Genomic DNA, 17,813 nt, shown 5'->3' on the forward strand with positions numbered 1-17,813 from the left:
GTAGCAGTGCACTGCTGTATAAATTTTGAAATCCATTGAATGACACAAAGACCAAACATTAATATTAATATTATAACAAGAAAGGGACTCAGTAGAGGTCCTATCCAAGTTTTTCATCCTGCCCAAGTAAAATTAATCCCATAGGATGGCTCTCCTATGCCAAATTCTTCATCAAGAGCCTTGATCTGATCTTTCAGTTTGTCTAGTGATTCTTGTACTACACCAGATTTGTTAGCATAATAACAACACTCTTCACCAAGAAATAAGCAAGTCCCTCCTTTCAGGGCTGTTAGCAAATTGAGAGCACACCTATTCTGAGCATGCCTGTTCTATAATTCAACATTGGCCAGTGAATCTAGTTGGATTTTTAAAGCCTGAAGTGCGTCTCAAATTTCCTCAAGATCTTTTCTAATTTCTTGTCCTGATGAAATATATTACTCCTTGTAGCCGTATAGGATCCCATGGGGCTGGCATATACATAGATACAGGATTATATTGACCTTGTTTACAATTGTAACAATTACCAGTGGCTCATCCAGCAAGGGAGCCATTGACCCAAACTTTTGCTTTCTCTTTGCAGTGTAATTTCTCATTAGCCCCCACAGTCAGAAGCTACCCCAGGTCCCCCATAATGTTCTTTTGGGCAGGCATCAAAGAACATTGTAAACAGATAGCCTTCCGGTTCCCATTTTACCATTTTAAAAGTCACATATTGTTCATCAAACTTTTCATTACTAGGCCTAAACACCTGCAGTTCGAAAATAAAGAAACTTAAAGCAGTGGTGATCTGGCACAACACAGTAATCCATGTCGTCCTTGTCAGTGCTCCCATTCTAAAGCTGTGCATAGACTCACCAGCCTCCAGAGTGGTAAGAGCAGGGCTTTGAGTATGTTGTCTTTCTCAGCTTTCAGCATCAGCTTTATTGTTACCTTGTGCAACAAAGTCTTTGCCTTTCTGATGTCCTGAACAATGTATTACTGTGATTTTGCTAGGTTCCCACACTGCCTCTAGCAACTGTATAATTTCCTGTTTATTTTTAATTTGCTTCCCTTCTGCCGTGAGAAGACCTCTGTCTTGGTAAATCATGCCATGAATGTGTAATGTAGCAAATGCATAGCGAAAGTCTGTATATATATTTACCTTTTTAGCCTTTGCCCATCAGAGTGCCTGTATGAGTGCCCAGAGCTTAGCACACTGTGCCGACTAGCCACTAGGAAGGGGCCCCAGCTAGGATCACCTCATCCTTTGTGTACTGAATATCAAGCATGATGAACCCCATCTTCCACGAAGCTGCTTCCATCCATGAACAGAATGAGGTCACCATTGGACAAGGGTGTCATTTGTAGGTCAGGGAAGCTGGAAAAGAGCTCATCAGTGACACTCAAGCAGTCATGATCAGGAGGGCCTGTCTCTGTGGACAAGAAGGTAGCAGGATTTAAAGCTTTTACAGGAATAAACCATAAGTGGGGGTTCTCACAGAGAAGGGCTTGGTCCTCAGTAACCTGATTATTTGAAAGCCATCAATGCCTTCTTGTGTTCAACAGTTTTAAGACCGTGTGTGGAACCTGCACAGTCAGTTCCTGACCTAGAGTTAGCTTGTCTGCTTCGTGGATTAATAAAACTGAGGGGCCTCCAAGGCCTGAAGGCAAGGAGGCCACCCTTTTGCGACTGGATCTAAATTCTTAGACAGGTATGCCACTAGTTGATTCCACGGGCCTACTTCTTGGGTCAACACTCCAAGGGCCACATGTCTTTTCTCAGTCACATATAGAATAGAAGGCTGCTTCACATCTGGTATGCCTAGGGCGGGGGCAGCTGCCAAAGTCAATTTTAGTTTCTTAAAAGCTTTTTTTTTGTTCTATAGTCCAAAATAAATGATTTTCTTTTTCTCCCTTTAATTCCTGCTTTTTCTTTTTCTTTGAGCTGTGGGCACTTGATCTTATAATGTCATTTCTCTCTGCAGTATGCACACTGGTCACAATCTAAGTCCTCACGTTTAAAACCTTTCTTCTGCTTTCCCTCTGACTTCCTTCCCTGTCTTTCTCCCTCTCTTCCTTGGCTCCCATAGCCACTGCTATGTATCTGGCTTTTCTCTTATCTCACTCACCTTCCTTCCTTGCTCATTCTCTCTCTCACTGACTGTTCACATACACTTTCCTAGCTAATTGCAACAGTTGTGTTATATTCATGCCTTCCCAAGTTTCTTGCTTCTGAATCTTTCTTCTAATGCCTGGAGCTGACTGAGTTATAAAGGTCGTATTGATTAACTGATGGTTATCAGGAACAGCAGGGTCAAGTGGTGTGTACATTCTTTAGACCTCACAGAGCCGTTCATAAAATTTCTCAGGGCTCTCATTGGGCTCCTGTTGTCTCTCTGACACTTTAATCATGTTTGTAGGTCTTTTACTCTCAGCTGGTATCCCTGCCAGAAGGGCCGTCTGATAATTTCTTAACCTTTCCTGCCCTACTCGGGTATTGGGATTCCGATCGGGCTGCATATTTACTGGAAACTGCTGTTCATGCCAAGCATCTGGATTTTGCATGTCTCCCGGCATTCTAGGGGCATTAATCCTTTTAATTTCTCCTAAAACTCTGCATTTCTTTAGAGGTTAACAAAGTTCTACAAAATTCTTTACAGTCATCCCAATTAGGACAATGGATAGCAAAGATGGAATCAAATAATTGAAGCATTTTGGAGGGGTCTTGGCAGAGTATAAATGACTTTCTTTTTTTCTGGACCTAGCCTCCTTTAAGTCAAATCTCAAATACTGCACCTTGGTCTGACATATTTGTGCCTTTTCCCAACAGTCTTTTTCTAACTCACTGTAAAGGAGCAGGTTGTATTGTAACCTGTTGGCTCTTAAACCCTTTGAAGATGACCAGTGTACACATATTATAGTACCATATTTAGAATTTAACCCTTTGATGACAACCAGTGTAAACATAGTTAAACTTTTTGTAACAAACTTGAAACCAACAAACAAACATATTTTCTTGATAAATCACTTTCACACATCTTTTGACATACCTAGGCCTTCTGTTCTTGTATATATCTTTTTATCTTTCTAACAAGGCAAACATACAAAATTTTTTATATCAAAATCGTATCTCTTTTACTTATAGCTTTTTAACATTTTTTATCTCACTATAGACCTTTTATCACAAACTTGTCTTTAGATGTTAAAATTTTAAAGTGTCCCTTTTTTGTTCTCAGATTGTTACACTTTAAATTTGGTTGGCTGCCAATAGAACAGTAGTAATCTTGAGGATTTTTTTTTTATCAAAGTACAGAAAAGAGCAAGTTAACTCTATAATTACAATTGAAGAATTTTCAATGTACAAGAAACATTTTAAGCACACCAATTAAACATCAACTCAGACTGAAACACAGATGCATTTATCAATTAGCTAAAATTTGTAACTTGATTTCTCCCGTAAAATTTACTTTCTTTGGCTTTGTTGTATGCCCTTCAGAGCTTTCTTAGCTGTTTTCAATCCATAACTTATTTTCTCTTTTCAATTTTTTTCCAATTTGAGTGTAAGCCCTATTCGATCCTCTTGAGTCTGACCACAGCATGCACCCTCTGGTGCTCTAAAGCCAAGCAGTTCTAATGCTTTTGTCCCCACATCCTCTGCACCTGTGAATTTAGCAATTCAAAAGGAGGGGGAAAGTCTAAATTCTCTCAGTCTGGATCTGAAAGGACTGGTTTCTTTTCAGCATCATCCCCTTTCTGATGGAGGACCAGGATATTGCTTTTTGCTTTCAGGGCGCACATATGAAGCCAAGGAGGCATTCTGTGGCACAATTTGAGCCATAAATCAATATAGGGAAATTGATCTGGATGTTCCTGTTCAGGAGCAGTGACTGTTAGCAAGACAGACCAGACGAGACCCTCATCTAGGCATCTCAGTTGGCCAAGCTAGGCAAAGCTTGGGCCATTCTAACTCACAGAGGCTCTATGTTTTGGGGTTTCATCTTAATACCATAATTTCCAGTAAAACTTTTCTTAAAATTCTTACGCATGTGTCCCAAAACAGTAGGACGAGATGTTTCTGTCCCCACAATCGGCCAATCAGAGTGTTGGTGTGTGTATGGGTACCCTTGTACAGAGACGCAAGACAAACAAAGGTGGAGGATCACTCACTCGCCTGCCTGGCTGCAGGCCTCTCAACCACTTTAAGGTCTGTTCTGGCTAAGATGAGCTGTTGCGTAAGCTCACCGTTGTGTCTTTGTTAAATGCGACCACAGAACCGAAGGACAGACCAGACACAAGTTATGCAACTTGGGGAGGACTCTTTAAGTGCAAGTGCCTCCTCCCTCTTTCTTGTTCCACAGCTTGTTCCACACACACACTCCTATCCAGAACTCTTTCACTCACACATTTATTCAGACATCATCACATTCCCTCCCAGTGACCCCCTAACTGTAACCAAAACAAATGAAAGAAGCTACCTCCCCAAATGGCAAAGCAACAGGGGTGATCGGGCCCCTGCACTATTTTTGCCCAAAGTTCACAAAGTGAACCAAAACAAATGGGAGGAGCTATATTCCTAAATGGCAGAGCACAAGGGGTGATGAGGCCCCTGCACTATTTTTGCCCAAAGTTCACAAAGTACAAATTCACAAAGTGAAATCAAAAGTTAATGACTAGGGGGTTTCCCGGGGTTTCTCATCCAGCAAAGGAAAGAGACAGACAAGACACCAACAGCTGCAGCCCTCCTTCTGTCATCCTCTGTCTCAGATTCAGGTGATCTGCACCTGGCTAGCGGGTCTCTGTGTCCTGTTGGGGAGCCTAGGAAGTTAGTCCCAGGGGTGCGCCTTTCTTCTTGAGACAGAGAGCCGCTCCCTCCAGTGGGGTTCAGGCCGATGCCCAAAAGGGCTGTTTCCCGATTCCTGGTCAGGGAACCAAATGTTCCAGAAATCTCAGAAAGAAATACACGGAGACACAGAATTTGGGTAAAATAATAAAAGTTCTACTTGCAAGTAGGCAGGACCGCCAGAAACCGGTCTGGTCAGTATCCGAGCACCCCTTTGTTCAGCGTTTCTTTTTTATATCCTTTTTAACCATTATCTCATCCCTAGTGGTCTTTGATGTGTAAATACAATTCTGGTTCCTATTTCCAAGTCACAGACACAAGTTAAGCACATACACATTGTAAATTCACCCAGGCATTGCAACTTTGTTAGGTTAGTGAAGTTACTGGTTAAAGAGTCAGATAACTGTCACCTTAAAGTCACGTTAAACAACCAGAGTTACTGGAAAAGCAAATCTTAAAGGAGCACATTACTTATTTTGTTTTTACAACTACCTTAATATTCAAACTACTAAGTTATCTAAAACTTTTCCCTATCACAATCTCACTCTTCAACTCAGGCATTCAGCTTAGTGTATAGTTGGGGCATGTTTTTCAGTTAGCCTTTCATGTATTTATTTAGATACATATTTTCTTTCAAAATAGTATTGTTTATGTTTTAAATTTTACAGACATTTACAGTAGTCCTTCCTTATCTTTAAGGGTAAGTTCTAAGATACCTGAAACTTCACATGGTGCCGAATCCTATTATGCCTTGTATTATGGCTGTAGTTTTACAGTTTGAAGTGCAACAGCAAAACTAGCATGAAATTTCTTTTTTCTTCACAATTTCATGGTTAGATTTGCTAATATTATAGATCTTAGCAATCTCATCATACAGTTTTTTTTCTGTTCTCATTGACAGCTTTTTTCACTTTAAAATAACTTCTCTTTGGCATATCTGAATTGTCAGCATTACTACTGCTCTTGCACTTTGGGGCCATCATTAAGTAAAGTAAGGGTTATTTGAATATTGACACTCAGATCCTGCTATTGTGGATATGATAACGCAGAGGACTAACAGGTAGAATATCTAGCATGGATATGCTGCACAAAGGAATGTTCATGTCTATCCAGGACAGAGAAGAGACAGCATTTTATTTCATCATACTACTGAGAATGATGTGCAATTTAAAATTTATGAATTGTTTATTTCTGGAATTGTCCATTTAGTATTTTCAATCCATGGTTGACCTTGGTTGCTGAACAAAACTGTGCATGAGGGTGAACTGGTACAAGCTATCAATATCATTTTACTTTAGTTGGTAAATAGTCATATACTTATCAAAGTGAGTTCTAAGCAGTTAATGAGGTGTCAGATGCCTTGAGAAGGGCTTGACACTTATTCATTCATTCCAGAGGGAATTACCTAGCATTTTGTATGTAGGCTGTCTTTAAAGCACTTCATGCTGGTTGCAGTGGAGAGTCTCGTGCCATTGTGCAACTGTTCCAGTTGTCTGCCTTTTGTTACTCTTGTACATTGATGGCAAATCTCTTAAAGCTTTCAATGATAACAAACAGCCTCTTGCAGCACGAGTGCCATAGGTTCGCCACCACTGCCCTAGTGTGATAGTCTAGAGTGATTTGTAATCTTAATTATCTAGTGTGGCGAATGCAGGCCTTTGTTTTTGTCGTTATTAGCTTAGTTATTCTTGGTGCACTTTTCTTCCATACAATATTTAGATCAATAGAGTCCTGCAGTTATTTTGACAGGAGTTATATTTGAAGTGATTAATTGCAGTACTTTGGGGTGAATTGATAATTTTATAATTTTGTCACCATCATTCTACCTGCGCATATAGTCTATATTTTATCTCCTTTTATGATTTTTATCAGTTAACCTTTCTCTGTAAGTGGTTATGTATTATTTTTCTTAGAGTAACTTCTAAATTTATAGTTTTTATTGTTACTAATAGCATCTTATTTTCTATTTGAAAGTTGCTGGGGAAGAGAATGTTTTCCATATTTTAAATTAAGGCAATTTATGTACAGTGAAATGCACAGGTCTTTACTGTATAGTTGAATCCATTTTGAAAGTGTGTACATGTGTGTTACCTACATCCTATTCAGATATGGAACATTTTCATTACCCAAGAATACTCTCTCATATCACATTGCTAGCAAATCTCCTGAAGGCAGCCAGTGATATGATTTCTATCACCATGCACTAGTTTTGCTAGTTCTGTAACTTCATCTCATTAATAAAAGTATGGTATATAGTATTTATTTAAGTATCTGACTTTGCCCTCAGTGTAATGTTTCTGAGGTTTACCTATGTTCTCTGGTCATCAGTTCTTTTGTCATTGAGCTCCTTTTCATGGTCTGTTGCCCAGTAATGGTACATTCTGTGACTGTACTGCAGTTCATTCTCTTGTTGATGTTCATCTGGGCTCCTTCTCAGTTTGGCTATTAGGCATAAAATCCACTGGGAATATTCTTCTACAGGCTTTTTGTGGACATAATGTGGGCAGTTTTCATTGCTCTTGGAAACTACCTAAAAATAGAACTATAACTGTTGAAATGAGAATCATATGCTGTGGATCAAATATCCTGAGAAAAACATCAGTTATGAAGGATTCTGGCTAGGCATACTTAACTTAAATCTGGCTATGCTGAAGCATCAGACAATCCTCATATTAGGACCATACTACTCTTTTTTTTTTTTTGGTACCGGGGATCAAACTCAGGACCTTGCGCTTGTGAGGCAGGCGCAGTGCCACTGAGCTAAATCCCTAGCCCCTAGGACCATACTACTTAAAAGAAAAGAGATATCATAACTTTAAAAAATGTCAGGATCACATGAAATAAAAGCCTAAAATTATTCTAAGTTAAAAGAGATTGAATAGACATAGCAAATGCAGGATAGTGATCATACATTTGAATTCTGTAGTGGGGGAAGAAGGATTTTTATAAACGATACTATCCTTGACAGAAGTCCAGTATGGATGGTAAATTAAAGTGCAATATTATGTCAATGTAACATTTACTGAAGTGGTAAACTGTACCACGGCTACACAAGGAAATACCCCGATCCTGTGGAAATGAATACAAAAGTAAATTACAGGGAGAGAACTGAGGAGAGGGGAAGGTGATTTGAGCATGCCATGAGCAAATGGCAGATGATGGAATAAATGGGGCAAAATGGTAACAGGTTGGTAGGTGTATAAAAAGTTTGTGGATAGTTTTGTTACCAGCCCATTAACTCTTTTAAAAGTTGGAAATTATTTCAAAAATTAAAAATAAAAAAACTAGGCTGGAGTTTCCCCTTTGTATGTGTGAAATGTTGATCAGTGTTTCAAATTTCTTTGCTATTAGTTTATTGAAATTTCCTACCCCTTGTAGTTTTGCTATTTTTCTGCTTTATCCATTTTCATAATGTTTTCAAATATATTTATATGTATAGTTTGTAATATTTCATAATTTGATCAGTCTACTTTGTCTTTGATTATTGCATCTTTTTATTCCATTATTTTGTTAATTGGCAGTTTTGCCAGATGTTTGTCATTTTATTTCTTTTTTTTTTTGAGACAGGGTCTCACTTTGAAGTACAGGCTGGCTTTGAACTCACTAGGTAGCCCAGGCTGGCCTGGAACTTGTAATCTTCCTGATTCAGCCTCCCGAGTACTGGGATTGCAAGCCTACACCACCTTGGCTGGCTGTCATTTTAATATTTTCTTCAAAGAACCAATTTTTTCCCTTCTTCATTTTCTTTGCCTTTTTTTTTTCCTTTATTTTATTGATGTCTATCTTATATATATCTTTCCTTGGGTTTGCACTGTGGCTTTTCATTTTTGGGTTGAAAGATCACCTTTTTTGTTTTTAGTATTTGTCCCTAACATGTTTCAAAGTGTAGTTTCCCTACTGTTGTCTCATTGGCATCCCAGTTTTGACCTGTAGACTTTTGCTATGGTATTTCATTCATACTGTTGCTTATTGTTTCCTCTTTAGCAGGATTATTTTACTACATATTTTTTTCTTCTAGGTGTAGGATGTGCTTAGCTGTTTTTTTGTCATTTCAAATTTTGTTGCATTGTAGTTGAAGAATATATAGTCTAGTTGAGTCTGGTTCATTTGTGGCTTTCATTTCTGGTCAGTATTAGGGAGCCCTTCCATGTGTACTTGAGAACAATGTTTAATTTCTATTTGATATAAAATTCTCTCTACTTGAACAAGCTTAATTCTTTTCTATAATATAAATCTCATGTTTCCAAGTATATTTTGTCTCTTTAATGTTACTTTGTGAGAAGTAATTTAAAATAGGAAAACATAGTGTCTGGTTATTCCATTTCTACCTGTAGCTTTGTTAGTGTTTGGAATATGTATCCTATATGTACTCTAAGATGCAATTGTTTGTAACCGTGTCTTTTTTGCTAATAATAAATATTTTAGTAACAGTGTTTTTCATCTCAAATTTGATTTTTCTCTTAATTAAAATTGGTATTCTGCTTTTGTCATTTTCTCAATATGTACTAAAATTTTTAATGAGCTAAAAATTATGATTAACATTTCTCGACAGGGCTCTGTATATCTAACATAGCATCTGGTACTCTGCTTAGCATTAGAGCTTATAAAGTTTCTTCATTATAACTCAGAGGAAAATATTAACTCATTTGAAAATTTGATACTCTAATTTTTTGTCCTGTGCTCTGCAATTATTACATTTGACTCCTTTGTATAGTACTGTATTTTTTATTACATATTAATGTGTCTTTCTCAAATTCATTATTGCCTTATGCTAGGTTTATTCGTTAAGATTGTAAAAATCACTTATTAAAGATAGCTAGTTAAGTTTCTCAATGCTAGGCACACATAAAAAGGTATCATTTTAAGCCATTGGATATCATTTTTAAAAGATGTTTCCTCAATCATTTTCACATTAAACAATGCTTTTTGCCTCTGCCTTCTTAACGAAATCTTTGGAAAAAAATCAGATCTCTAATGTATGCCTCCCCACCCCAAGGGAATGAACTGTGGGCCATCACACTAAACTACATCCCTAACTCTTTTTTTTTTTTTTTTTTTTAAGGCAGAGTCTCCCTAAGGTGCCCAGGCTGGCCTTGAACTGGCAGTCCTTCTGCCTCAACTTCCTTAGAGTGCTGGAATTATAAACTTGTGCCAATTTCATTCACTTCTGTGGGACACTGTATACTAAGGAAGATCTTAGAGTGCAAACCAGTTCAAATAGCCGAACCATTCTGAAAAGCCAGGTTTCTAAGATAAAGTTTTAATTAGGGAAACAGAACTATTCAAGCCCTTTTTTTGCAAGAGAGCTACATGGCACTTTCTATGCCAAACAGCCATTCACAAAGGAGGCCTCATATGGAATGAAACCTCTGGCAGGCATGAAGGCAGTTTTGTATACAAGGATCCATTCTAACTACCCAACTGATTTAAATTCCTCAGTATAACTCTGTTCATGTTAAGGGCAGAACCCAACACTTAACATGATCTGGAAAATTGACCTAGAAACCATGTACAGATAAATAGAAATTTCCAAAATGGGATTTTAAACTAACCATTTGTTCAGTATTGTAAAAGTTTTGGAGAGATAAAACCTGAGCATCACATATTTTTATGCAGGTAAGAAGATGAATAAACGCTTCAGGAATAGTTCAGAAGTAAAATTTAACATGAAACGCATCCAGATAATGAAATATTTTTCAGTGCTAAATAGATTGAGCTATTAAGTTGTGAATATGTGGAGGAAATTAAATGCATATAAAATTAAAGAAACCCATCTCAGAAAGCCGTGTACTGTGTGATTCCAACCTTATGGCATTGTGGAAGGGGTAAAACCATGGCAACAGTAAAAAGATCAGTGGTTGCCAGTGATTAGGAGGGAGAAACAGATGTATAGGTTGAACAGGATTTTTAGGGCAGTGGAACCACTATGTATGATGTTATGATGTGGTATACATGCTGTTAATGGTTTGTATCTAGATGTCCCCTCCCATGCCTCATGCAGTGATGGGTGGGGCTTTTTGGAGGTGGCTGGATCTAAGGTGTCTGCTGCTGGGATCAAGGACGTGATGCTAGAATTGATTCATGGTTGATGCTAGGATTAAGGCTGCCCCATTATGAATGTGAGTGCTGCTCACCCGAAGGGTGGATAGCCTGGGTAAGATATAAGGGACTGAAAGATTGCTGCTGCTGCTCTCTTGTCACCTGCTTGCTGCTTGCTGCCTTCTGCCTGCCCTGCTTTGCCATGGACAGTTTATCCTCTATGGTGCCCTTCTGCCATGACATCCTACACCATCCTGCCTTTGAGCCAGCCCACTGTGGACTGAAGCCTCTATAAACTATGAGCCAAATAAACCTTTCATCTTTTAACTTTGGGTTGTCGAGTATTTGTTTCAACAGTGAGAAAGGTAACTAAGACATATGCCATTATACACTTGCCAAAACTCATAGAATTTAAAAGCAAACCCTAGTATAAACTGTGGATTCTGAGTGATAATGATGTATCAGTGTAGGTTCAACACTTGTAACAACTGTGATACTCTGGTGGGAAATACTGGTAATGGGGAAGGCTGTGCATATATAGAGGCAGGAGGCATGTGGCAAATCTTTACCTTCTGTTCTGTTTTGCTATGAACCTAGAACTGCTCCAGAAAATAGTCTATTTTAACTCAAAATCGTCTACATTAGTTTATTATTCTCTTATGTTCTCAGGAAAACAGTATCACCTATTTTTTATTCTTTCTCAGAATCTGAAATTTTTTCTTTATGAGCATTTAAAGTCTATTATTGTTTATGTGCTTCAAATCGTTAAACAACTTTAAGCTACATGTATTTTATCGAATTCTCATCAAATTCTTATCAAATCAGTAATATGAAGTATGTAATACTTGTTTCCTATGAAGAAATAGACATATAGAAATAAATATTTGTTTAATGAATTTGCCCAAGATTGTGCAGACTGTATGACTCTAGTCCTTATCCTTTTAATTGTCAAGCTAAGCCAACTAGTAAATTGTCATGGTTGAGTGTATTTTCTTGTAACATCATGCACTTCTGTAAATCCTTTACCTCTGTTATTGTGACCCTGATTGAATGGGAAGACACTTGTTTCAATTAAACTGTGTAAAAGTTTGATATCCTAAATCAGTAGTGAACCTGTGGCATGCATGCCACAGCGGGCTGCTTATTATCATCGAAAGCTCTAAAAGTTCAGTGTCCTAAATGACACTCAAATGTAATTTTAAACAAGACATTTAGTTAGATACTCCCTAAATATCTTTCCGTATGAATGGTGAATTCATGCCACATTGGTGGGGGAGCATTTAGTAAAAAAGATACATATTCTGATAACTTCCAGAGTCATATTCATATATTCTCTCCCCCCTCTTTTTCCTCCCTCCATTTTTGAATTTGTGAGTACAGTATGTTGCACAAGCAGAGTGGTAGTACTAAAGGTGGTGGTGATGATAGGACAAAATGTGGCTGAATTTTCTTTCTGCTGTGTGCTGCATAATAGTTCTTCACAGAGAACTCTTACATTCAGCAAATATTTATCAAGCACCTTGTATTTGAAAATTTTGATTTTTAGGGTCATATTACAGAGATTAGGAATATGGAATTCATTCTCAAAAATTTTAAGTACAAAAGAGGATATATACATGTAAGTGACAATACTAAGTAACAAAGGAATTGTTGGCTTTTTTGAACTGAGGAAGGGTGAAGGGATTCACAGGTAGCATTTATCTTGATGTAATTTCTGGTGCTGAGATTTTTACAGGTTTAAAAAGAAACTAATTCCATTAGGCTTGGGATTTTCATCAGCAATTTTAGGAAGTTGCTCAAATAGCATACAGTCTGGCTCATTTATTCACATAACAAAGTGCCATCCAGTCATTGCAGTGTGACCCACTGGTTCTTAACGGGAAGGGACATATCTGGGTGACTTGTTGAAAGTAAGGATCTCATTAAGAGAGTCTTTCTTGTTTAGGAGAGTTGAGACATACTTCTGTTTACTTTGATGGTTTAAAATTTCTTTACTGACAATTTTGGTGGCAGTTCTTTTTAGCTTTTTAGCTTTTTTTCTTATGTGGAATGTTAAGGTTCTTTTGCAAACCCGTCCCGTGATATTTCAAAAGCCTGACGCTTAGCACAGATTGATTTCCTGGTAACAGATCTCCATGAATCTTCAGCAGTTGGACTCAGTAAGACCTTGAGGGCACAAAAAGTCTCATATAGCTTTGAATCTTGTGTGTGCCCCCCACCCTCTATCCCCTGCCTATGAAAACCAAAACAGCCTCCCTCACACAGATGCCTACTTGAATCAACATTTATGCTTAAGTGGGAACTGGGCAGGGATGATTGATTTATATCCCGACATGGGGAAAAACATTTCATTAATCCTTTAAGGTAGGTAAGACTTCTTGAATACTTTGAGTAATGGCAAATAAGTAAACATTAATTTCTAAAATTTAGAGTTTAGGGTTATAGAATTTCATTATATGACAGTTGAAAACAAGAATCATGAGATTTAATGTCCATTGGCTATATTTTCATACTAAGTTGTTGATAGGGCACACACATATATACAGAGTTGTTGATTGTAAAACCAATACACATGCATAGTAGAAATTTACAAAGTATAGAAAGAGATAAAGAGAAGGAGCTGGCATAATCACAAAAATAATACCTATAGTTTTACATATTCAAACTTCTTGCTGTTCAAGTATATATACAGTAATCCCCATTTACCTACAGGAGATACATTGCAAGACTCCAGTGGATGCCTACTTCTACAGATGGTTTTGAATCCTTTGAATACTATGATTTTCACATACATACATGTATACATACATACCTGTGATACATTTTAATTTATAAATTAGGCACAGTAGGAGATTAACAATAACTACTAGTAAAATAGAACAGTTCAAACTGTGCAATAATAAAAATTACATAATATGGTCTCAGAATAATTGTATTTTCACCTTTTCACTTAAAGGAAGCACTTTACAGCTCCTTTTTGTCACATCCAAATTTCTAGCATCATTATTCTTGCATTTTGGGGCCATTATTAAATAAAATAAGGGTTAGGTGAACACAGGCATTGAGATCTTGTCACAACCTACAGGGCTAATAAATGACTAGTGGTGGATAGAGTATAAAGTCTGGATACATAGACAAAGGGATGATTCACATCCTGGATAGGACAATGCAAGTTTTTGTCAACCTCCTGGAAATGTGCAACTTAAAATGTACAAATTATTTCAGGAATCTTCCATTTGATATTTTAGGACTGCAATTAACTGCAGATAGCAGAAACTACTGAAAATAAAACCATGATAAGGGAGGACAACTAAGGATGCTAAGAAAAAAAATATATATATATAATCTTATTAGTATTGTAGCATAAAAACTTCAAATAAAATTAAACATTTATTTTTATTTTTTAGATTTCCTATAAAGTTTTGAGTAGCCAATATAACCTTGTGGTTCAGAATTCAAAAGATATAGATAATTCAGTGAAAAATATCTTTCTGTTGGTCTTATCACACAGCTACCCAATTTTCCTCCTGGAAGCAAGCAAGGAGATTTTTTTTTAAAGATTATTTCAGAGAAATTGATGTACATATTAGCACAACACTATATTATTATGTAGCTTATTCTTTTCCTTTTTTATTTTTATGTTTTAGTTATAATTATTCATAGTTTAAAACGTCGAATAGCCTAAAAGTTCTGGTGTACCTCCTCTCCCCAGGAAGCCATTTCTCCCTTCTTTTCCGCATTTTCTTTTTTGAAGGAAACTTCTTTCATCTCTTAACTGATTAATTTGGTTTTACCTTTTTGTCTGTAAAATAGTTGCTTTAATATTTGTTTTACTATTATTTACTAAGGATGATCAGATTCTTCTAGCTACATGCTGCTAATGTAGTTCTTTGTAATTTGGTTGAGATCAGATCAGTATCTAGTGTTACATTGTTGTTACTCTGTAAATGCTGTCACAGGTAAGCCATATAGGTAGAATCTAATCACTTTTCCTTGCTGTACTATTTTTTTCATTTTCCTGGGATATTTGACTTGTTTTATTAAGTTTGCTTACTTTTCTATTTAATTATAACTATCCTGTCCATTGTATTGTACTCCAGACTTTCAAAGACCCATCAGTTGTGCTATCAGTTTCATCCTTTGACTCTTCTGGAGTTCTGATGCTTTCCCATCTGTACTGGTCCCCCTGTGTTCCTTGTTTTACAGCTGTCAACCTGGGATTTCTCTTTTAGACACCCTGTGCTTCCCTTTTAGACACCTTTGTGCTTTCCCTTCTCAGTGCCAGAATGCTATGATTATTGTAGTTTCATATAGATCTAGTCTCCTCATATCAGAATCTTCTTTACTATTTCTGGCTTACTTTTTACATAAAAAGTTTCCCTTTTTATATATTAATTATGTGGGTTTCAAATCTTTCCTATATACTATTATTTTGAATTGTGTGAAATTGACATTCATTAGTAAAATGGATAATTTAGAGCAGTTCTTTATAATACATTTCTTACTATGATTCATAAATTTATATGTAGGAATATTTTTACATCTCGCTTTTAAAATGTTGATTCTTTTAAATTTTCTACTTATATAAACTTACTCTTTGCCACTAATATGGGTAAATTCATTTGTAAATTATAATTTTATAGTACTTTTTCTTGTTTTAATCTTTTTTATCCTATACTATGTAATACTAGTAATGATGGGCATTCTTGTTTTGTTTCAGACCTATATAGGTGCATTTTTAGGTTTCTTCACTAAGTATACTAGCTTTTAGGATTATCTATTATCCATGTGTTTTCCATGTTAAATATATACTTACTTTATTATTAAGAGTTTTGGTAGGTGTGTAAGTTTATAAGATGTCTTTCAGAGGATATAATCATATTTTCACTTGATGTAAATGGCAAAGCAAATAAATACATTGTATTATATCAAACCAGTTTTGGATATCAGAAGTAAACCACTTGATTGTAACAGTGATATATTCTTCCTTTGGTATATTCTTAGAGGTTTTTATTGTTTTTCAAAAAGTTTTGCATCTTATTTTGTAAGTACTAATGACCTGTAGTATTCATTTGTATGTGCTATTTCTGTTAATTTTTTATGTCACTCTTCTTTAGGTAAAAATAATTTGGAAGCTTCTATACTTTGAAGTAGTTTTGTTAACTTTTAGAGTTACCTGTTCTTAAATATTTGGTAGCACTTAGAGTATCATTGGCATCTGGTATTTCTGTGTAGGTTAGCTCCTTGACAGCATTCTGTGTTCCTCTCTTGAATGTAGTTATCAGATTTCTGTTAAGTTTTTGTTGTACCTTTATAGAATTCATAATGTCTTACTTGGAATGCAGATAATACTGTGGTTTTCCTAGGGCTAAACACTTTTAAGTTATTTAGTTCCTAAGGCTGTTAGGACGGGAACTTGACTTTATTGCCTCAAATTCTAGCCCATATCGAAACTATGGAGATTTAACAATTTTTTTCTTCTTTTTTTTTTTTTGTTGTTTCTGGTGATGGGTATTTTACAGGCTTCCCAGTTGGCATGTATGTTGCAAAGAGAGTTCTTCAGCTTCAGCAACATCATATTACTCTCAAGGTGACAATTGTGCACTAGAAAATGAAGGTGTGCAACTCCAGAAAAAGGTACCTTAAATAAAATTGACATTATTTTATGTGTCAGCTTTCTTTAAAAATATTACCTCACAATTTTTGGTGGAGATTTATATTTTCTTTGCTATACTCAAGAAGTATAGGAGTAAGGAGTTAATCAAGTAATTCTGAAATTAAGGTAACTAGGAGATACTGTATGTGTGTGTTTATTATTGTTGCTTGTATTTGGAATTTCATTAACATCCTTAGTCTCAGTTCTACAGTAAGGAGAAAAAATAATGCTTGTTCAGAGAACTGGAAGCACATTCTCTCTTGCTCTCTCTCTCTCTTTTCTTTCTTTCTTTCTTTTTTTTTTTTTTGCAGGACTGGGGATTGAACTCAGGGCTTTCACACTGATTACACCCCCTACCTCCCTTTTATTTTTTATTTTGAGAAAGGATCTCACTGAGTTGCCCAGGTTGGGCTTGAACTTGTGATCCTCCTCCCTCAGCCTCCAGTAGTGCTGGGATTATGGGTGTGCACCACCATTCCCAGGTAGTGCTCTCTTTAGTGCTGTAAATACTTAAAGACTTTCTAAAGAAACCCCAATCTTATAAATAAGAAACTTAGAAATTGAGTATTACAGGGAGAATTTATAGTTGGTAGGTTTGTATTTTTATATATAATTAAGTACAGTGAATAGAGAGAATCCAAAAAAACCTCATGGTCTCTAAATCATTTATTATTTTATCATTTTAAATGTTAAAAATGAATATTGACGAAATTTGGCTTTTGCCTCCAATTTCAATGTATTTATTTTACATTATAGAAGTAATTTGTACTAACTGCAAAATATTCATATTGATACACCATTTCCCACCCTAAAAAAACTACAGTTTACCATTTCTTGTGAAAATGTTCCAACCTTTTTATAGGGCTATAGATATACAAACTAATATTATTTGTTAAAATGTCATGTAAATGTTCTACAAATTTACTTCCACCTTCTCCAGTCATGTTTCATATATCATCTTTCCGTGTTGATAATGCTCTTCTGAACAGCTACATTTTCACACATATAGATAAATCATAATTTGTTAATTATTTCCTTCTTGATGGACTTGTGCATTGTTTCCCAGCTCTGTCTATGTTTGTGTACACATGGGCACAATGCATGTATCAGTGTACACATTTACATGCTTGGGTCTTTTTGTTTTTAGCATGACATTTGGAAGAGATTCAACTGTTTTTGAGTAATGTAGAGTATATTTCTGGGATAGAACATTTAAAATTTTCAAGATTTGCTAAATATTTTTCTTCCAGAAAACTATAGTTTTATGTTTTCATGCACAGTCTATAAGGTTTAAATCTA

At 36.1% G+C, this 17,813-nt stretch overlaps 1 protein-coding gene across 4 annotated transcripts in view; it reads left to right on the forward strand.

The window, feature by feature from the left end:
- Positions 1 to 17,813, forward strand: part of Suco (SUN domain containing ossification factor) — a 74,257-nt gene that overhangs the window by 12,024 nt on the left and 44,420 nt on the right. For all 4 annotated transcript variants that reach the window (XR_001184029.3, XM_013075389.3, XM_013075390.3 and 1 more), the window contains exon 2: positions 16,381 to 16,495. Coding sequence is in view for 3 of the 4 variants with exons in the window: in XM_013075389.3 (XP_012930843.1) it covers positions 16,381 to 16,495 (115 nt within the window). In the remaining variant the exon portion in view is untranslated. The remainder of the gene's footprint in view (positions 1 to 16,380; positions 16,496 to 17,813) is intronic.

The sequence above is a fragment of the Heterocephalus glaber genome, unplaced genomic scaffold, assembly GCF_053883595.1.
Source record: "Heterocephalus glaber isolate CG9 unplaced genomic scaffold, H.glaber_assembly_v1.0 deba00001600, whole genome shotgun sequence".
In the NCBI taxonomy this organism is placed as follows: Eukaryota; Metazoa; Chordata; class Mammalia; order Rodentia; family Bathyergidae; genus Heterocephalus; species Heterocephalus glaber.